Source organism: Hibiscus syriacus, unplaced genomic scaffold, assembly GCF_006381635.1.
Source record: "Hibiscus syriacus cultivar Baekdansim isolate YM2019G1 unplaced genomic scaffold, ASM638163v2 tig00110209_pilon, whole genome shotgun sequence".
NCBI lineage: Eukaryota > Viridiplantae > Streptophyta > Magnoliopsida > Malvales > Malvaceae > Hibiscus > Hibiscus syriacus.
In genome coordinates, this window is record NW_024062628.1 from 1520656 (window position 1) to 1543796 (window position 23141).

Genomic DNA, 23141 nt, shown 5'->3' on the forward strand with positions numbered 1-23141 from the left:
TATTCCATGATTTTGTTGGTTGAAATGTGTTTAGATCAATGCATGAAAACATTTTGGTGAGATTTGAGCCTTTACGAGCATATCATTTTGCTCTCATTTTGTTGGATTGAGTGTGTAGAATTTGACATTGATATTCTAGAACCTTCATTTTAAATACTATCAAGATTACACACGAACATGATGTTTAAAATTGATTTAGGCACCTTAGGATTAACCACTCCGTTTTCCACACTAAATTGTCTACCCATGCATTTTCCCCTAGTTAACCACTTTTGAGCCTATTCCACACAGAAATTTTTTGGTGTTAGAAAGAAAGTCATGTGTAAAGAAAGAAAGAAAGAAAAATTCTTCTTTAGTTTCAAAAAAAGTTCAAAAAAGAAAAAACAGGAAAAAAGAAAAGGAAACAAACAAATACATGAGAAAAAGTGGGAAAACAAAACAACAACAAAAGTATGGAAAATATCAATTCAATTCGAAAGAAAATGTGTTGTTCGATGGTACTTAGTCGATTGATGGAGTTGAACTTGTTATTTGTTAGTTCCTTGTCTTGAATTTTAGCCATATTATTAGCCTTTTTCCCCACCTTTACCTTAGCCCCATTATAACCAATAAAAGATCCTTTGATTTATGCATCTTTTTCTTATTAGTAGTGGAGATTTGATTTACTTGCATGCCTATGGTAATATCGTGTCGGTTCTGAAATTGAGCGTTTATATACCCCCAAATACATTGAGTGCTTTGAGTGAATTCTGGTAAGGTGTTGAGTTATGTGGCATTGAGATTGATGAATAAATGGATGTTACAATTGTATTTAACTTGTTCAAATTGGTGATGTTCAATTGATTGATGGCTTGACTTGGATGATTATTGTGGTATCTACCTTGCCTCCTCGAATCTAAGACTTGACAAAGAAAGGTAAATAGAATTTTTGACTGATTTGATTATTTCATACTTGAGGACAAGCATGAGATAAATGAGGGGGAATTTGATGAGTGTTCTAAATCGATAATATTTTCTTGTTAATTCTTCAATCTTGTGGATTTATTGCTGCTGACTTGGTTGTATTATGCTTATTTTCTTGCATGATCTTACTTTCCAGAATTAGTAATAAAAAGGACACATTATGTATTTTATTATTATTTGGTCACAGCTGGAGATATAGGCACAACTCTGGGCATGACACAGTTTGACATGGTAGTTTCTAGAAGGTCCCGTCATCAGCAGTTTTCTAGAAGATCTAGACAGCACCTTCTGGAAGATGGACGGGCAGAGATATCTTAGGAGATTTTGTAGAACTATGTTTCGATATAATAAATTAAGGCAAAATGTTTTTGGACTTGAATTGAATTTATTCAAAGTTTTTCAAAGATTTCAAAAATAATTCAAAGTTCATTTTAAGTGGAATTGAGCAAAAATTACAAGTAGTATTGATATTGTTCTTTGCAGTATCGATACCGATACTGTTCTTGGAGTATCGATACCATAGGCAAAGGTAGTACTAATACCATCAAGGTAGAGGCACTGCATAAGGATAACTTTATCAGATTTGGGAGTTGAAAAAGTTGAATAGGTTTAGTAATTTCAAGCCAAGGTGGAGAATTGTTATGTGTGACTTGTAATTTTACAAACCTACAATTTGATAAGCCTAAATGTCGATAAAAATTGGTAAGAATTCAAGTTTGATTTAGATACCACTAAAGAATTCGAGTTCAACTTTACTACTACCGAAGATAAAAAGATGACAACCATTTTAGTCAAAGATGGATGCAAGATTAAATGTATCAAAAGTTCAAGTTGGCAAACGATAAGTTGACAAGTTGTTTGAAAAATGGACAGGAAAATCACTCATTTTGTCCTTGAACTATTTGGTTATTTATAAGTTTAGTCCTTAAAGCACAACTATAAATAGGCCTAAACACTTTCACTTGAAATCATCCAAAAATCATCTCTCCCATTTGGTTTTTTCTTCAATCTCCGACTTTGTAATATTTTGAGAATTCTAAGGAATTTCATTTGTCATAATATTTTCTTGATAGTGAATTTATCATCCGTTGGTGCCTGTGGAATTGACGATATTTTCGTTGAACTTTATAATTTAGTTTTCTCTCCATTATTTTTCTTTTTGGCGTTTTCAATTGTGTTTCAATATTCAATAGTTTGATGAGTTTGTCCGCTGTGCAATTTTGGTATTTTTGATTTTTGATGTTTTATATCAATTTTGAAACTACATTCGTGTGGGAAATAATCTGGTTTCCCCAACATCGATAACTATTGGGTTCGAAGACGAACATAAAATCTTATATTAGGAATGAATTTTTGAAATTTAAAGGAGTGACGAATTATAAAATGTTAAGGGGTGAAAACAAATTATCAATAGAAAATACAAAGAAAATAACTTAAATATGTGATAATTTGAAAATTTTAGAGGAATGGGAGGTCCCCTCCCTTGGGTCCATATTTGATCGGTCTTATTATTCAGTTTTATCCGGAATAATGATATGCAATCAAATGGAAATATTTAAAAAAAAATGGACAAAATCTGAATTTTTTTTATTCGATTAACCGGATTTTCAATTTGATTTTTTTTAGATTTTCATATGAAAATATGTGTGTTTACTAGGCAAGGCTATTTTCCACCCCTATCGCTTACGCATCTAGAAAAATATATTGTTCGCCATGTGTTTATGCTAAATTCAATGTTCAAGTTGCTTTGACATAAAAAAAAGGGTTAAATCATATTCCATGTGGGTTGTTTAAAGGTCGGTTGGAATTCTTAAGTTGGAGGCAAGCATTTTGCCGGTGGATTGTTTGTCCACTTACTATTAATTGATGAAACTTGTGCAAAAAGATGATAGTTTTGGTAGCTCTTCTTGACCCCTTTCTCGATTGGTTATTGGTTTCATTATAGATAAATCAGAAAACAGCAAACGTGAAATTGAGTCATCATGGGATAATGAACTCCAACAACTGGTGCAAACCCTCCTTAAAGAAGAAGCTTGGATCAGTGGATGGATTTTTATCTGTATCAATGCTTTGGTGCTTAGATCTGACTCTAAAACCTGTGGTTTCTTTCCAGAGACATTTTCAAGCATCCGATTCTGATTTATCGTCGCACTTCCCCAAAATGTGGAACTACTTCGCTCAAGGCACTTCTCAACTCTGTACGGCAACCAGTTTGCAAGTGTTGAAAATCCTTTGCAAGTTGCAACCTTTAATGCTCACCAACTTGTCCGTTTCTTGGAGTATGATGTTTATCTGAACAACCCTTGTCCCAATCTCGAAACCATTTGGGTTATAAGCCAAGGGCTTTTGCCACCCACGTTCCTTTTGCTTCTTTGCCAACTTCCATTGAATTCCCACTGTATGATTGTTTACATATGTAGAAATCCAATGGACGTGTTCATTTCTTGTTGGCATTTCAATGACATGCTTCGAGACCAGGAATTACTATCAGGGTTTCAAATCGCGGTCGCATCGCAATTTCGGTTATTTCTAATTTACCGTGATTGCGGCCGTCGCGGGCGCTATTACGGTCGTCGCGACGCTATTGCGGCCGTCGCCGGTAACTCGGACGGCGACGAAACCACTATATCGCGATCGAAATCGTTGTCGCGGACCCTTTTTTGAAACCCTGGTTACTATCACTTGATGAAGCTTTTGACAAGTTCTACCATGGAATTTCAGTGTGTGGGCCATATTTTGATCACGTATTGGGTTACTGGAAGGCATGTCAAGAAAACCCCAACAAGATATTGTTTTTAAAATACCAACATCTTAAGGAAGACATCAATTCTCAGATCAAACACTTGGCCATCTTCTTAGGGGTTCCTTTCACAGAGGATGAAGAGAAACAAGGAGTTGAAGAAATAGCACAAATTTGTAGCTTTGAGAAGTTGAAAGAATTTCAAGTTAACAAGAATGGATCACACATTGTTGGGGTTCCAGAAAAAGCCTTTTTCAGGAAAGGAAAAGTGGGAGATTGGAGAAATTATCTCACACCTTCCATGGTTGAACGAATAGAAAAGCTTATTCAAATAAAATAGGATGGCTCGGGTTTAACATTTAAACTCTTATCCAAAACTCCATAGGATAAGAATGTTGCTTTTGCATGATCATGGGTGTCTAATCCACGTTGATCAACCCTCCAAACCCTAAATCTTTGTTAGGGTTCTCTTATTATCAAAGAAAAAAATTGTTTTGGGTGATTTTTTGTGAATTTATATTTTTAAAATACTAAAAAAATCACATATAAACTTAAATTTTTTATATTAAAAATACGTCCCTAAAAGGAATTGATTTGGATTTAAACATCCCTTGTAATATCTTAATATTTTATTTAACGTTGAATAAGTTAAATCCAATCCTTAAAATTTATAAATTTCTCAATCAAACCTCAAAAATTAAAGTTATCTTCAATAATTTGTATCAAGAAAAGTTATTATATGAACCCACTTTATCGTATCATTCATATATTTGTTTTTAGAATGATGAATCTTTATGCCATCAAAATATGGGTTATTGCTGATTGTATCGAGTCCTTCAGCAAGTCAGCATAAGGTGGGATTTTGGATGGTCGAAAATTGGATGTGAATGAGGGTTACCATTTATAATTGTTAATATAGGTTGATAAGCATCACAATCGGCCAACAATTGTTGAGGCATGTGTTCGGTTCCAGGGACATGGAGGGCTATCAAATATCTGGCTTTTGCACCTATCAAAGTGTTGGGAATAACGGTATTTCCCGCTTCGTGAAATTAAGATAGACACTTAGAGATTAAAGGATAGTAAAGAGAGCACAAGAGTATAATTCTCTAATTTGGATATTCTTCGACTATACAAAATAATAGTAGGATTACAAGGACGTGTTCACAAAATTTGACTCACACTTGGTAGCTCACTCAAGCTTGAGGATAAAGACTTCCCAAGCTATCTCTATTTTCTCTCAAAGAGACTCTCTAACTCTATAGTTTCTTACTCTAAGAAGTAGACTCTCTTAGTGTTTTTGGAATTTTTGGATAGTTAAGAATGAAGTTTCTCACCCCTATTTATACTACTCCACCTCCACAATGAATGGTGGAGATTACTTATATCCAAGGGTGGAGGTTAATTATCTAGAATGCTCCACACACTCTAAAAAGCTATACACTCTTCCACTCCCTTTCATATTCTTCCATACTCTTTCATAAGGTTCCACATATCTCTAGAGGATTCTACACTCTTCCACAAGCTTTTAGAGAGTTCTACACTTCTCTAGAGTTCTATATTTCTCTAGAGTTCTTTGGAATGTTCTAGAAAATTTTACACTTCTCTAGAAAGCTCTAGAATTTTCTAGAACCTCTCCAACTAAGGAGGGATCCAACAATCTCCCCTCTCGACTTAATTGGGAGGTAGTAGCAAGCCGACACCTTGACATCAATCTTCGAACTTCTTTGTCGGTATTACTTTGGTCATCATGTCTTACCAGTTCTCATCTGTGTGAACCCTATCAAGATGTATTTGCTTTTCTTCGAGAACTTCTTAGATCCAATGATATCTAGTGTTTATGTTCTTTGTGCGGAAATGAAATGTTGAATTCTTTGCCAGATAAATTACACTTTGATTGTCGCACTTTAAGACATATCTTTCCTGATCTATTCCCAGTTTAGCAACAAATTCTCATCCACAATATCTCCTTGCAAGCTTTAGTAGTTGTGATGTACTCTGCCTCAATAGTGGACAACGCAACACACTTTTGCAGCTTTGATTGCACAGACAGCTACCCCTGCAAAAGTAGTTAGTATCCTGATGTTGATTTTCTTGAATCAATATCATCGACCAAGTCTGCATATGTGTATCTTTCCAACACAGGTTTTCCTTTCCCAAAACATAAACACCTTTTGGAAGTTCATTGTAGATATCGAAGGATTCATTGGCTGCAACCCAACATTCATTCCTTGAGTTGACCAAGAAGTAACTCATGACTCCAACTGCATAAACGATATATGTTCTTGTGTATATCATTGCATACATGAGATTGCCTACTACATATGAGTATAAAATTTTCTTTATTTCCTCCATTTCGTTCTCACTTGTGGGGCTCTGCTTCTAGCTCAGCTTGAAGTGTCCAACAAGTGGTGTGTTAACAGACTTTGATTTGTGCATGTTGAATCTTACCAACACCTTCTCAATGTATCTCTCTTGGGATAGCCATAACAGTCTCTTTGATCTATCCAAGTTAATCTCATCTCAGGATTTGTTTAGCGGTCCCAATCTTTCATGGCAAAACTTTGCTTAGTTATTTCTTTAAAGTAGCTATCTTGATGCGATCTTAGCCAATAATTAACATATCGTCAACATAGAGCAAAAGTATGAGAAAGTCGCCACTTGCATACCTTTTTGTGAAGACACAATGATCGCTTTCTATCTTCTTGAAATCATGTTCTACCATGAAGGAGTTGAACTTTTTTTACCATTGTCTTGGGGCTTGCTTAAGCCCGTATAGACTCTTAGTCAGACGACACACTAGATTTTCTTTACCTTGAACTTTGAATCCCTCAGGATGCTCCATGTAGATTTATTCCTTTAGATCGCCATGTAGGAACACCATCTTAACATTGAGTTGTTCAATCTCCAAATATTGCATGTTGTTAAGCCAATGACTATTCGATGAATGACATCTTTACCACAAAAGAGAATATTTCTTCAAAGTCTATACTTTTTTCTTGTCCGAATCCTTTGACAACCAACCGAGCTTTATAGCCAGACTTTGATATGCTATCTTCAGTCTTGATCCGATACACCCACTTATTCTTCAAGGATCTTCTCCCTTTAGTATCTCCACAAGTTCATAAGTACGATTCTCATAAGTATTGCATATCTTCTTACATGGATCTTCTCCACTCTTCTTTTGACTATCACTAATTGCTTCTTTATATCTTTTAGGCTTCCCCTCATCAGTGAGCATAACCTACTCATTTGTATTATACCGAGTGGATGTCTTTTATCTCTCGAGGATCGTCTCGGCTCTGGTGCTATTGGAGAGCTAGAATGAGGCTCTTCCTGAGCCGGTTCATCATGAGTCTCCTAGTTGATTTTCTCTAACATAGGTTCATGATCTTCAATATCATTGTTTTCTTGTGTATTATTATCCTCACGTCGAACTAGAGTAGGTTCGGTGTTCTTGCCGCTTCTCATCTTGACCTCTCTGAATTTTTTATATCTTCGATTGTTTGGTCTTCAAAGAATACAACATCTCTGCTGTGGACAACCTTCTTTTAACTGGATCCCAAAGTCGATAATTTAATTCATCCTTATGTGAATGGTAGATGCATTCCTTCATCTTTATGTCAAGCTTGGCTCTCTCATATTTGGGTATGTGACAAATTCCCCGCACCCAAACCTTGAGATGATTGTATAAAACCCTTTTTCCCCGTCCAGACTTCTTCTGTGATGCTCCGTTCAAGGGAACTGATGGTGTAAGGTTGACAATGTTAACCACTACCATATAGCTTCTCCCTAAAATGATTTGGGTAACTTAGCATGAGAAAGTACACATCGAACTCTTTCCAATAGTTCTATTCATTCTCTCAGCTAGTCCATTCAATGTAGTGTCTTGGATGGAGTCCTCTCTAGTCAAATGTCATATTTCTTGCAATATGCTTCAAAAGGACCTCTATACTCACCTCTATTGTAAAATCGTACACACTTGATCTTTCATCCAATCTCACGCTCTACTAGGGCATGGAATTGTTTGAATGTGTCAGCACTTGATCCTTTGATTTAACAGGTGCACCCACATCTTCCTTGAATGTCCATCAATGAAGGTGAAAAAGTAAATGTACCACCAATTGATCTCTCGACATCGAATACACGTTGGAGTGTATGAGGTCTAGGATGTTTTTTCTTGTGGGCGGAAAAGATATTGGAAAGCAACTCTGTGTTGTTTTCCAGCTAAACAATGAGCACAAGGGTCAAGTGGTTTACCTTTCACATAGGAAGGAGTTGTTTCCGAGCTAGCATGTGAAGACCCTTCTCACTAATGTGCCCAAGTCATTTATGCCATATCTCCACATCTTCAGTGGTGATGTTTACCCTCCTTTGTAGATCTTAGCTTACATACGTACAATGAACCTTCTTTCATCAGCCATTATTAGGCTTCATTTGGTGAGCTTCTACTTTTCTTCACTAAAGTAATTTATCAGACCATCATCATCTAGCTTCACAGCAGAGATAAGATTGAGGCGCATGGCTGGAACGTGCCTCACATCTTTTAAGATAAGTTCGCATCAAGTTTTCGTCAGGATGAGTCTTCTATCCCGATGATCTTGTTCATGTCTTGATTTCCCATTTTCACCGTACCAAAGTTACCGCTCGGTAGGAGAGAAAAAACTTCCATGTGGAGTAACATGGAAGAAAGCACCACAATCGACAATCCAAGAGCTATATCATAACAATGTTTAGGATATTACATTCATCACGAGATATAACATATATTATTTTGATACTACGGCAGTAGTACTATCTTCTTGCTTCTTCTTGGGCTGATTTGGTCTGGCTTAATATTATCGGCCTTCTAGTTTCTCTTGAAGGATCGATACTATTTTCTTATGGCCATCCTTCCACAGTAGTAACATGTAATCTTCTAGCGTGACTTGGATCTACCTCAGGATTGCAGATCTCAGCTTTTGCTACGTCCAAGAGTTTCATTCCTACCTCGATTCTCAATAATATAGCTTCGAGATGAATAAACTCACCAACGAGATATAACATATATTATTTTGATACTACGACAGTAGTACTATTCTTCTTGCTTCTTCTTGGGCTGATTTGGTCGGCTTAATATTATCGGCCTTCTAGTTTCTCTTGAAGGATCGATATTCTATTTTCTTGTGGCCCATCCTTCCACAGTAGTAACATGTAATCTTATAGCGTGACTTGGATCTACCTCAGGATTGATGCAGATCTCAGCTTTTGCTACGTCCAAGAGTTTCATTCCTACCTCGATTCTCAATAATATTAGCTTCGAGATGAATAAACTCACCTCGTTTCATTCTTCTTGCTTCTTCACCAAGAAGGCTATCACTAACGGTATCCATGGCGAGCTTTCCTTCCGGAGCTGAATTACTAAATGTAACAACGAGTGTATCCCAACTTTTCGGTAAGGAACTAATGAAAGGCTATCACTAACGGTATCCATGGCGAGCTTTCCTTCCGGAGCTGAATTACTAAATGTAACAACGAGTGTATCCCAACTTTTCGGTAAGGAACTAATGAATAGAATGGCTTGCAACTCATCATCAAATTTCATATCAATTTTTGTTAATTGATTTATGAGCCCCTTGAAATTATTTAAGTGCTCAATCATACTTTGATCATCCTTATAATCCAATTTCACCAACCGTCAAACTAAATTGGCTTTGTTACGAGGCGTTTTCTTTTGAATCATTAACTCAAGCTTTGTCCGTAATTCATAAGCATTTGTATAAGTAGAAACATGCTCAAAGAGGGTTTTATCAATATACTTACGAATCATAGCAACGACCTTCCGATTTAGTAGCTACCATTGATCATCACTCTTGCCTTCTACCTTGTCTTTTTAGATGATGGACTCATGCAAATCCTTGCAGTACAAGGGGTCCTCCATTATCGGCTTCCAATGAGTAGTTATTGGCTGTGAGCTTGAACATGTCTCCATCATGAGTGACGTTATCCTTCATCTTGAACTGTACGAGCTAATTACGGCTATGGGTGAACCTAGCTCTGATACCACTATTGGGATTAACAGTTTTTCCCACTTCGTGAAGTTAAGATAGACACTTAAAGATTAAATAATATTAAATAGAGCACAAGATTATAAATCTTCAATTTGGAGATTCTTCCACTATACAAAAGAATAGTATGATTACAATGATGGGTTCACAAAATTTTATTTACACTTTGTAGCTCACTCAGGCTTGAGGATAAAGACTTCCAAGCTATCTCTCTTTTCGCTCATAGAGGCTCTCTAACTCTATAGTTTCTTACTCTAATAAGTAGACTCTGTTAGTGTTTTTGGATTTTTTTTTGGATAGCTAAGAATAAAGTTTCTGACCCCTATTTATACTACTCCACCTCCACAATGAATGGTGGAGATTACTTTCATCCAAGGGTAGAGGTTAATTATCTAGAATCCTCCACACACTCTAAGAAACTCTACACTCTTCCACTCCCTTCCATATTCTTCCATACTCTTCCATAAGGTTCCACACATTTCCAGAGGATTCTACACTCTTACACAAGCTTCTAGAGAGTTCTACACTTCTCTAGAATTCTCCGGAATATTCTAGAAAATTCTACACTTCTCTAGAAAACTCTAGAATTTTCTAGAACCTCTCCAATTGAGGGATCCAACACAAAACTTAAATGTCCAACTTTGATTTACTTTTTTGGGACCAATTACTTCAGTTATATGAAAGACAGACACCAAACCCAAGTAGTGAAATGGTCATGAACCTCTCTTTTATGCTTTACTTAACCACATACTACCATTTTCATTTGCATACACCAATCCCAATGACAAATAGGAAATGGCAAATGATATTATCAAGTTTGTTGAACCTTCAAGCAGCATGGTTGGTTCATTAAATGCTTGCAATTTTTGAGTGGTCAATCCTAGTTAAGCAATTCGAATGGGTATGAGAGGCACTCATTTTTTTCACAAACTTAATAAATATGTTTAATGTGATTTTTTTATCAACAGTTTCTGTCGTTGACCTTTAAAATGTTGATGTGGCACTTTATGATGTTGACGTGACAATCCACAGTAGTGGGTGACATAGCTGATGGTGTGGTAGATGAACTAAATTGATTTTTTTGATCGAGTTCGAGGGCCAAATTTATTTTTTTCTAAAAGTTCATGGGCTTATTTAATTTTTAGAAAACAATATTTCTAATTTAAATAAAAATGTTCAAAAATTAAATATAAAAATAAATTAAAAGTATATCATTATTTTTTATTTCTAATTTAAACCTAAATTTTATTTATATAAACTTGAAACTCATTCATCCCATGGAATTTTTTTATATATTTACTTACCTTCTAATTATCTTAAACTCTATCTTTTTAATTTAATTTCACTAAATTTTTATAAAATTAAATAAAATAAATATTATAAAGCCTAAAACTTAAAATTTAATATAGAATTAAAATTTATGTATAAATTATCATAAAATATATAATTAAAAAATATTAGAAAATTAGTCATACAATTAAGAGCATTTTAGTGAATATAACATGACTAGGTCTTACAAACCCTTCTGTCATTTTTTTAAATTTTTCAAGGAATAAAAATTTTGTCTCTATGAAATGAAAAGAAAAACTTATATTAAAATTGACATGTACGAACATAACAATATGATTATACTATTAAATAAAATAAAATTCACTTTAGATTTTGTTTATAAATTGTATAAATCATTTAACAATAATATTTTCAGTCACTTCAGTTAATATATATACATATATATTTTTTAAAAAAATATTTTTTTAATATTTAGGCTTAAGGATTATAATTGTCCATGTAATAGACTAAATTTATCGATTTTGTTTCTATCGTATTTTTGCATCAATTTTATCCTCGAAATTATTTTATTGCATCAATTTATACATTTGACCGTGTTAATTAACAGAACTGTTAATTTCTGCAGATCTGGACACCATCTGTTTTCACCTCTCGTGACAATAACAAACAAAAAAAAATTATTTTTTCAAGTAAACAATTACACGGTCCATTGTTCTGTCGTCTTCGTCTCGTTAGGACCAGCAAAATTCGAAGCAGTTGATCCACAAATCTCACAAATTCTAGGAAACCATAGAAACAAATTTTATAATTATAAAGTAAACTTTGATTCCTCTAATTCCCATAAAGATTGTACATCCAGAAGAATAAATCGTGCCAATAATTTAAAAAAACACTAGCAAAACATCCCAGAATTTTTTTTTTTAAAAAAAGAAGATTACTCGTTTCCTGTTTATGGGCAAATGCAGCTTGGTTCCAGCCTCCAGATCCACTTCCAGTGACGACACCGAAGATCCCCTCTCATCGATCGTCCCAGATTTTGCTTCATTCGAACAAGACGAGGAACACCTCCTGATGTCATCCTCGTTATCTGTCTGGTTTGCTTGCTCTTCTCCTCCTCCTCCATCGTCAATGCCGATGACCACCACGACCCCTGAGTTTGTTTTGGTAAAGCTTCCATCTTTAAGACACCAGACAAAATCGTGCAACTGATTTGTCTGATTTTTCTCTCTTGCAACTGAACAACAACCCTTTAATGCCATTGTCAAAATAGTGAAAAGCAATGGCGAAATAATGCAATTTAGGGTTTCTATTTAGAATTAGAAATTTCAAATCAGAGCAAAAATGTTGAATAATTAAAAGGTTTTCGAATTCAAAACAAAATAAAAAGAAGAAGAGAAAACCCATTCAAATTCCTTACCTGCCAGGAGATGACGATGAAGGAAGGGGGATGATCACGATGGAGGTAGGAAAGGGGATTAGTTTTAAGTTGAGAATTATATACGTGTAATTGTTTACTTTAAAAAATAATATTTTTTGTTATTGTTCATTAGGTTGACACGTCAGTAAAATTATCTGAGGTGAAAATGGTTGACATCCACATCAGAGAAAATTAATGATTATGTTAGTCAACATAGTCAAATGTATAAATTGATGCAATTAAACAACTTTAAGAGTAAAATTAATGCGAAAATACAATGGTGTGAAATCGATAAATTTAGTCAACTACAGGGACAACTATGACCTTTAAACCTAATATTTATATATTTAATTTTTCTATATTTGAATAGTTTAAATTTAAAATTTAAAATAACTTTTTAAAAAAATTAAATAAGTCCATAAATTTTAAAAAAGTAATATAAATCTCAAAGTCGATAAAAATAAGTACGAGGGCCTCATATATCTTTTACCCTTTGAATTTTAAAATGACTTTATTAAAGTGATTTAATTATACGTTTAAGTTATATGAACCGAGTTTAATAATTGAAGATGATATTATTATAACTACCTATGTACATAGGGGTGTGTAAATATTTATTGTTAAAAGGTTCATTGTCAGACATAAGGGTGTGTAAAATTGGGTTCAATTAATCATTAGAAATTTATTTTGATTAATCGATAAATTCACATCGTTCAATTCCTGACCCTGACATACCCCCATTAAATTGGTTGACCAATTAAACATGATATTCAATTCAATTTGGCTTATAATTCTATGACTTCAGTTATTAGAAATATCAAATTTAATAACATGATAGGAAAATATGAAACTTAGAACATTAAACTTTTTGTAAACCGGAAAACTAAGAACATTACTGTCCTAACTCAAATACAGAAGATGGTTCACAATTAATCGGATTTAAGCTTATTAAGCAGCCCACTCGTTGAAAACAAAAGCAGCAAATTTGCGATAAAAATACAAAACCAAGTAAAAATAAAAAAATCGAGAATTAAGTTTCTTACAGATGACAGTTCTCTCTGAGTCGCGCGGGTTCGTGCTTATGTGATTAAGAGGGCCGATGTTTGGAGTTTCTAGTCGGGTGCCCTTATGAGCTGGAGTCTAAGGAAGATCTTGTCCTCTAGAGATGATGCGGCTGCTGCCTTTGGGGCTCTGGAGAGAGTCGATACTTGCCGAACTAGTAAGGTGTGGGGTGAGATCCGCACTAGGAAGGTGAGAGTTCCGTGACAGTGCCTGATTTGGTTTTGCACTACATGTTCCTAGGCACTCTCTTATTACCTGGATGACCTTGCTCGATCGTTTGTCGACTCGGGATAGACTTATTCGTATGGGGTTGAGAGTTGGCAGTATTTTTGTGTTGTGTAGTGCTGCGAAGGAGACTCGATCCCATATTTTCTTTGGGTGCCGTTCTCAATTGAAATTTGGAAGATCATTTTGGAAGCAAGCGGTATTAGTCGTTCGGTTCTAGATCGGAAGGTGAGGTTGCCTTGGCGTGTGCTCACGTTAAGGGTAAGTCCTTTCGATCCACTATTTTTAGATTAGCTTGGAATGCGTCTATATACTTTGTGTGGAGGGAAATAAATAATAGATGCTTTAATAATGTGTATTTGGCAGGGATATAATTGTGGGTTTCATTAGGGAGGTAATTCAATCTAAAGAATATAGCAGGAATAGAGAGCGGCTGAGTGCTCAGCTTTGTACAGATTAGGGTATTAGCGGTTGAACATCTTGTTTTGTTGAATACTCTTGGTTTGTACTTTCTTTGGATATAATATACATATTTTATCCAACAAAAATCGAGAATTCCCACTTTCAATTAATCAAAACATATCAATGAGGTTTTGTACAATTTAGTACTTAAACTATTAGGTTTTATCTCTTTTTGTACTTAAACTTTCATTTTTAAAATATTCATTCCTAATGTTTAGTCTTTGTTTCGTTTTAATACCTCGCCGTTAAATTTTTAACGCCATTGTGTTTTTTATATGTAAATTACATCACTCATCAATCAATTATCTTTTCACTCCTATTTGATACTGAAGTTTAAAAAAAATCAATTTAACTATTCAACTTTCAAATTGCTTATATTTTAATCACTCTAATTTATTTTATTAATAATTTTTGTGACATGGCATCTTTATTATTTTATTAATAGATAATAAAAAAATAAATCTGAAAGTAGAGTGATGAAATTATGAGTAATTTGAAAATTAAATAATTAAATTAAAATGTTTTAACTTTAATTACCAAAATAAGAGTGAAAAGATAGTTGAATGATTAATGATGCAATTTACCTATAAAAATGTGTAACATGCAAATCAATTAAAAGTTTAAGTATTGAAAAGACAAAAAATAATAATTTAGATACTAAACAAGTAATTTATCCAAAAAAAATTTAGGGACATCATATTCACTAGAGAACACGATATTGTAATACACAAAATTTACAGGTATTGTAGATAATGGGTCGGTTCAATTACTTGACTTTATTCAAAACTACAAATCGTAATTGAATTAAAATAATTTGAAAGAAATTAAAATTTTCGGTTTCATTAACTAGATTTTCAATTTGCATTTTTCCATCAAATTCGATTTTCCGGGATTCCTTTTTGGATTGCCTTAATTGAAGGCCTAGACAAACCTGATCGAAATCAAGACAAAACGAAGAACATTTTCATATGAAGATTATTCTGAATGTACAAACAGATAACAGGATTCCAAGTCTCTTTAAATGGAAGATTCGAAAACTCACCAACGAAGAGACTTACCAACTACTTTCAAAGAACATGTATAACAAAAACTTGAAAGAAAGAAAAAAAAGACATGAACAGAAACATCCGATATTAATATATCTATTGACGTAATTGATCAAACCAAAACATCAGATTTTCGACCATCCAAAATCCCGTCATGTGCAGACTTGTTGAAGAACTCGATACAATCAGCAATGGCCTCACTGTAATGCGAATGTGAAGAGTAATACGAGCTGCACGAGGTCTTCGGTGGATCGAACCGATCACAGTTCTTTTGCCTCGCGGTGGTGGCCATACTCGACGTGCCAGAAAATATCAGCCGCATAAGAATCTTCCGGAAACGTGTAAAGAGCTTCATGGCGGTGAAGTTCAACTTGGGTGTCCCTTGGTTTAGGGTTTCAGTGCTGCCTCTCACTTGTATAACAAAGCTCTCTCTTTGAGACCTGTAGTGCATGGTGAATATGTAGTGATGGCGTAAAGCTGTTAACCTTTCTTTTTTCTTTCTGGTTTTGCTTTGACAGGTGCCCTACGGGAAGTGTAATTGCTGTCATGTGTGTCTTTCATTGTGAAGATATAAAAAGGGTGAAGGGTTTCAAAAGGAGGGACTTTATTCTATTTTTGAAGACGCAATGTTGTTTTTGAAAGGAAAAAGGTAAAAGATGGTTGGCGAGACCATGTGCCCAAATCATTTGTACTGGGCTTCACTTGTCCGAAATGTTTAGTTTGTTTATTCCAGGTGCTTGATTGAGTATCTTCAACTGCAAGCACTGTTCCATGAAAATAATAACAAACGTTACTAATTTATCAACTTTTGATTAATAATAATGATCTTCCTCAAATCATTTATATGCGTATGATATTGTGAATGATCTGAGGTAAGCAGATTCATGCATAATGGACTCGGAAAGTTGAAAGGCAAAGGGATTACAAGCGATAATGAGTGATGAATGACCCTCAATGTCCCATAAGAAAACCCTTAAAAGGGTCCTTTAACCTATGGCAAGAATATTTGTGGGGCCTTTAGAAAATAATCAAACTCATACTTGAATAATACTGTCTCAGCTACTGTAATTATTCACTTTTACTGTATTATCATTGATAGAGTACTTCAAATCTACCATCACTTTTTTTTAGTTGCAGTGATTATCATTGATAGAATCTTTCTTAATTATTAACGATGCACATCTTATAAACATAATTGCTCGAATTCGAAATTTCTAAAATAATAACACTCGCTTTTATTACTGAATCACTTTTAGCCATAACTCGAACACTTCATCAGATATTTAATTCGCTCGCTTCTTATCTCCACCTTCACTGTGGGTGGCGCCATACATGCCAAAATCCTTCTACGTTTTCATGTTGTATGGCAACAAAGCTATGATCAATCATTGATTAGGCAAGTGCCTATAAAGGTAAACGATTAAATCTGTTGGTGAGGTTTTTAAGGCAATGCTAAGGGCAAAGAATTTGTGGTCCTACGAAGCTAAAATTCATATTTTAGCCCTCTGCACAAGAAAAATCACAAAGTAAGTCCAAGAAACAGGAGGGAAAGCCGAAGAAAAACCCCATTTTTTTTTTTGAAAGAGTGAAACATGATGAAAGAGATTGAGAAGAGTAGAGATGACAATAATTACAAGTGGAGGGCTTAGGATAATGATTTGTTAAGACAAACATAATTGTGTCTCTCGTACTTACATGCTTAAACTAAACCAGTGGAACAATCATGAGGCTTGCCACATTCCCTTTCAGGTTTCATTAACAATTAACAAGATGAAGATCAGTATTCCTTTTTCCCGTGTATGTCGGGCTTGATTATTATCTTGTTAATTGACATTTTCCAGATTCTGCTTATACATTTGTATCCCTCCAACAAAAGAAAAAGCAGCTAATTGGACCTATAAAGAGCTTTGTTATTTGTGATAGAACCAAAACATAATAGGTATATACTAAATATTATAATATTTAATCATGTCAAATTTTAAAAATATAATATAATATTAAATTTATAGAAGCGGACTTGAATCCATTGATGGTGATTGTCTATAAAGTGGTTGTGATCTTCCAATAAGATAAGTTTGTTATTGTTGTAAAAACTCTATGAGATGATAAAAGTAATACAAATTAATTTATTTCTTGGATATCACTACATCTTTATATAAACCAAATATTAAATTAGTTTATAAGTATGTTATAATTATTTCTCTCATCAAATTATAAATACAACTTATAATATATATAATTACAGTTTAATACCTATGATACATGTAATATAATTAGTCACTTAATTTCGTGACATATCATATATGTCCAAATTTGCAAATTTTAATCCAACAATTTTGGGAAAATTTAGGATTTTGAGAATTTTCATGTCATTTTTGGGTGAAATCTAATTTTAAATCTGGAATTCATTTCCTATGAAGATTTGAGAATGAAGCGCAATACATTATGCCTTCAAATCTACTCTAACTTGCTGAAAGCTCAAGTGAGGAAGATGGCAGAGGATCTTGAACAAGATGAACGTATTAGAGAAGATATTCAGCATTAGTTAACTTATAAGCATCATTCTGGCGGTGCTGTCCCAATTGTAAATGGTCAGAGTGAAAATAGAGTAAAAAATAGAGTTGGTAAAGGTCATTTGAGGGGAAAAGAAGAGTGAAAATCCACTGTGAATAATGCTATTGTTTTAGTCATCTACCACCAGCAGCAGCATTGAGACATTACATATCTATAAACATTATATGAACCATTTCCAGAACGAACAAGTTGTTCCTCTACTTACATCAGAAAATATATGGGAGAAAACAAATGTAGGCTCAATAGAGAAAAAGGGATTTCACAATGTCAGGTTCCAAAATCACTTGGTATATGTTTATCAGCAAATTCCAACGAGGCAAGTCCAAAATCTTTGCCCTTGCTTCTTTTTAGGACTTCAGTCATCATCTTTAAATTCCCTGTTCGAAATAAAACATGGAATCCGTCAACAATGGTAAATATTCTCATGTTTCAGAACGTCGTTTCTCATGGTGATTACGTACCTGCAATCAAGATACCGAGGCTGAATCCCACCACCTTGGCAAGTAGTGCATGTTAAGGAACCGACTCCTTCGCAGTACACGCATTTCGACACCTCTTTTTATCCCCACCAAGCTCTATACTCATGGTCCCACTTCCCAAGCAAAATCTACACCTCTCTGCATCATCACAAACACTTTGAATCACTCAATAAGACCAAAGCTCTCTTTTAATTACAACATGGAACAAACTGCTGCTATACTAGAGAAAGCATTACTTACGGGCTCCGGTGCCATTGCAAGGGAAGCATGCTTGGGTATTTTCTAGGTTCGAATGTGTTATAATATCGGAACAATGATTCTCGCAAACAAATAAACACTATCGGAAAAGAAAAACAAAGAACATCAGAATTTACGTAGAAAACCCAAAAGGAAAAAACATAAGGTGTTGGGCGTACACACCTTATAATCCTAATAAAATATGTAAATGTAAATTTCTTATTATTCAGAATATTATAAATAAAATGGCAAAATACAACAAAAATTCTAACGTTTGACAGTAGTGTCAAACTTGCCCGTATTGTTTTTTTTGGAATATTTCACCACTGAACGTTTAACTTTAGGTCAAAAATCACCCTTGATGGATGGAAACCGTTGGTCAACTGACGGTCAACGCTAGAAACTGACGGAGCAAGCACACATGAACATGGAAGCTGACGTGGAATGTCCATGTAGAATATCATGATGACGTGACAGTACGACAGAATTTTTAAAAATAAAATAAATAGTTTTATGATTAATGAACTAAATGATATTTAATAGATTTCACCACCCATTCACACAAAATCACGTTAGTAACAGAGATTACCAACATTCGACTCATTTATGAGGTTTATCATATGAAGGAAAAGGATGGTTAGAAACTTTGCTATAATTAACTAACAGTATGGTGCAATTCTCCATATCTGGTTATCTCCCTTGTTCCATTGCCACAACACAATGGTAGTACCATTGTGAATGCCACCGGATTTCTTATCACCATGGAAAGCATCTAAATTCAGGCGAATGTTGTTAATCATTCTTATAGCTCTGTAGCCATCATGGACTTCCTTGCTCTCGCTCCATAGTACGGACTCATCAAGATCTGGTTTGTAAGGTACCAGTTGGACTTGCAGGAAAAACCCCATTTTAAGCAAAACTTCAAGGTTGATAAATTCAAAATGTTCTCTTATGTTTTGACCATCTGAAATGAAATAAAACATCAAGATGCACAAACAAAATCTTTCCACTGCCGGAATCAAGAAAGAAAGGGTTGGTGAAGTTATCAGCACTTCAGCCCACAAGAATCGGAAATGCATGCATTTTGTTTTACCTGATAAAGAGGGTATTTTAGCAATGGAAAAGTTGAAAACCTATAAAATTGTCGAGAATTGTTCATGACCGTGATAAGCCACTTGAATATTTCGAGCAGCCAGTAAACTACACCAATATCGAATCATGCTACAATAACAATATACCACTGAATTGGCAGAACATATAACACCAACAAAAAATTGTGACTCGGATAATTCCTATGCATAACCAATCTCATGATGTAATTTGAAAGCGTGTCAAGTGTTAAACAACTCAAAACTCAAATCATATCTTAAAAGGAAAAAGAGGAAATGCAAAAAGTTCTTGAGCGCAACGAAATACAAAGGAGAAACCCATGTTTCCACAAAAGAATGAACTAAAAAAAATACAGTGAAAGCCATACAGAATTCTACAGGATGAGAAGCTCCAATGGAGTGTTTAATGACTTGACCAGTGGCCTTATTAGCCAGAGAAAAACTGGGGAAACCCACTTGATCTTTCACTCTTGTGCTGAACTTCTCATCTTTGTACCACTTCATCTCATGGGTTGGTGGTTGGTGCGGCGGGGGTGACGGAAAGCCCGGTTGCTGAAAGTATGGTGGTGTTGGTCCATCAAAGGCATGCTGCTGGAAGTATGATGATGGTGGTGGCGGTGGATATGGTCCGTCTAAGGCGGGTGGTTGATGGTAGTTTGGTGGTGGCGGCGGATATGGTCCGCGAAAGGCGGGTGGTTGATGGTAGTTTGGTGTTGGCGGGTAGTGCTGACACGGCGGAGGAAACTCATGGTGATGGAGATGTTGCGGTGGTGGTCTTTCTCGGTTATCTTCATCATCGTTCCAATGGTGACGAGTTTGAGAGTGATTGTGACCAAAAGGGCACTCCATTTCTTCGATCCTGATTCCTGATCGACTTTCTAAAACCGTATTTCCTTATCTTTTGTTTAGTTGTGTTCAACAGTTTGCCCACTTAACTATATCAAACTAAACAATAGGGTAAAATTTAGTTCATTATTTAAACAAATAAGACGCTTGGTCCAGTGGTAGAGGTTATGCTATTCCATAGCCTTTTCCCAGTTCGAGTCTCCTTCCATGTGTTTCCATTTGCTTTAAACACCAACTAGTCTCTTTGATCGGTAAATATAATCAACCATAAAATTATTTATTTTATTTTTAAAAATTCTGACACGTTATCATAATCTCCTACATAGATATGTCACGTCAACTTTCACGTTCTTGTGTGTTTGCTCCGTCAGCTTTTTGACGTTGATCGTCAGTTGAACGATAGTTTCTATCCGTCAAGCGTGATTTTTGACTCAAAATTAAATGTTTAGTGGTCAAATGTTCCAAAAAAAACAATACGAGCAAATTTGACACTACTGTCAAACGTTAGAGTTATTTTGTTGCATTATACCTTATAAAAATATCACTATATGTGTTGCATCCCTCTTAAATCAACTTATTTCTTACTTGTGTCCGTTCTTCTTTTCTTTACATATTCTTTAATGTGGGTTACATATTTACTATATTTTTTTCCTTTTTTATGTTCTATTTAATTAATGAGAAAATATGGAACTGAAAAATATAAAAAAATTAAAATTATATTTAAATATTTATTTTTTATTTTATTTAAGTTAAATCGAAGATGAGTTTTCATGAGGTAACTTGTGGGGAAGTGAAATAACACTAAAAATCGTTGTAGGTCGGAGTCATATGTATACATCTAATTTTTTAATGTAGTCGTATGTATACTATCAAATGGAATAAGCTTTGAGTGGACTGAGATAAATTGTGTTGGCTTGAACTTGGATTGATCTTAAAAATTTTCAAGTAATTTTATGTTTGAGTCATTTAGATTTTGAATTTAGATTATTAAAGATTTTTTAAGTCAAGTCATTTTTAGTTCAATTATCTTAGGTTTAAATTGTGTGTATTCAAATTGTTAGATTTTTTATTGATAAATCAATTAGATTAAATTTTTAAAGTAAGGGTTTTTGAGTCCATGCCCAAAAAGTTACTCATAGTCCAAGAATCTTCATGCGGCAAGTAGCTATGCTCTATGGGGTTATAAATTTTGGTAATAGTCACAATTTTGAGCTAGCAAAGTGTTGGATTTCTACTTCTTCCACAAAATTAACATCGACCCATGGTTAGGACGTCCTCTCCCCACCCTGACCCCATACACAAGAAACCATCCCCCCAGCTGGCTTGGACCCCTTCCAACAGAAATGTTGCTCCCCAAAATAGGAAGCAAAAACACTCGCGGATGACAATAATACAGTTGAGTAGTACACCATCAACCCAAACATGACGCTTATTGTTTCCTCCATCTTACACACTGCATGTGCTTCCTTCTCTGTTCGTGCTACATCCGTATGTCCGTGACGTTCCAGATTCTTGTTCTTACCTGTCAAATGGGTGGTCCATTCCCCGTTTTCATTTCATCCCAACATCAAACGTTTATCTTCTGATCTTCCTTGGTTTTCTGTGGCTTCTATAAATTGTCACAACTTTCGAAATGTCCATGAGCATAGTCGAGCAGGCTACCTGTAATTAAGGGCCACATTCTCCCAATTTTAGTGGTTCCCTTGATTATTCATATTTGCACACTGCTGCTTTCGGTGATTCCATTGGACCCATATCCGTATTTGCATGTGCTTTCCAATTTCTCATCCTCCCAAGTGAAGACCTTTTCAGTTAACCAATCAATTTCAATCACACAGTTACATGAATTCGGGTCCTTTGGTGACCATGAGTTCAGTGTTTGTTCTAGCCTTCAAACCGTTTTAGTACGTACTTGTTGGCACATTGCATCTTTTGATTCATCACGTACTATACCAGACCACGTCCTAAAATAAATTTTATAATATCCTAATTATAATATGAGCATCTCTCATCTTTTTAAATTCTTTAATTTAATTCTTAATTTAGATTGTAAAGTTTAATTTTCATTTAATTTAGTCCTAATTTGAGTAATCAAAATTTCTAATATTTAAATTTTACACTTTTATTTTAATTCTATTTGATTTAACCATTTTATGTTCTTTAAATTTATTTAGATTCTATTCGACCTTCATTTTTCGTATTTCATTACATTTTTATTAACATGTTAAATTATTGTAATTAAATAATAATTCAAGTTTAAAAATAAATTATATTTTTGTTTAACTTTACTTATATATTAATTTCATTATATTTTTATTAACATGCTAAATTATTGTAACTAAATAATAATTCAAGTTTAAAAATAAATTATTTAACATGTTAAATTATTGTAATTAAATAATAATTCAAGTTTAAAAATAAATTAGATTTTTGTTTAACTTTACGTATATATTAATTTCAGTTTTTATTGAAATCCAAGCATGCCACCATGTATTGAAAAGTTCCCGACTGAAGGATTAGAAGGTGCACCGAGTAGAGATATAGGTTGACACTTTAGAGATCCAGTTCCAAATACGAAAGGAAATGTTGTATGTAAACTTTGTGGCAAAGTTACATAAGGAGGAATAACACGTTTTAAAGAGCA

At 34.4% G+C, this 23141-nt stretch overlaps 2 protein-coding genes and 1 pseudogene across 2 annotated transcripts; 1 reads left to right on the plus strand and 2 right to left on the minus strand.

The window, feature by feature from the left end:
• Positions 1-2953: 2953 nt before the first annotated feature.
• On the plus strand, positions 2954-4117 carry LOC120113488 (annotated as a pseudogene).
• A 7760-nt stretch (positions 4118-11877) lies between these two features.
• LOC120113533 lies at positions 11878-12488 on the minus strand. The gene is made up of 2 exons (XM_039134666.1): positions 12458-12488; positions 11878-12309 (listed from the first exon to the last, which is right to left on the minus strand). Exon 2 carries the CDS (start codon positions 12297-12299, stop codon positions 11961-11963), a length of 339 nt encoding a protein of 112 aa, XP_038990597.1. The 5' UTR covers positions 12300-12309; positions 12458-12488; the 3' UTR covers positions 11878-11960.
• A 6713-nt stretch (positions 12489-19201) lies between these two features.
• LOC120113490 (ricin B-like lectin R40G3) lies at positions 19202-20500 on the minus strand. Its single transcript, XM_039134634.1, has 2 exons — positions 20030-20500; positions 19202-19432 (listed from the first exon to the last, which is right to left on the minus strand). The coding sequence occupies exons 1-2, from the start codon at positions 20498-20500 to the stop codon at positions 19202-19204; spliced, it is 702 nt and encodes a 233-aa protein (XP_038990565.1).
• Between the last annotated feature and the right edge of the window lie 2641 nt (positions 20501-23141).

Bases quoted from the DNA above. Each gene is read 5' to 3' on its own strand.
- LOC120113533 (XM_039134666.1), bottom strand. From the start codon at position 12,299: ATGGCATTAAAGGGTTGTTGTTCAGTTGCAAGAGAGAAAAATCAGACA.
- LOC120113490 (XM_039134634.1), bottom strand. From the start codon at position 20,500: ATGGAGTGCCCTTTTGGTCACAATCACTCTCAAACTCGTCACCATTGG. The intron at 19,433-20,029 runs GTAGAATTCTGT...TTTTTCCTGCAA, and splicing joins CCATTGGAGCTTCTCATCCT to GTCCAACTGGTACCTTACAA.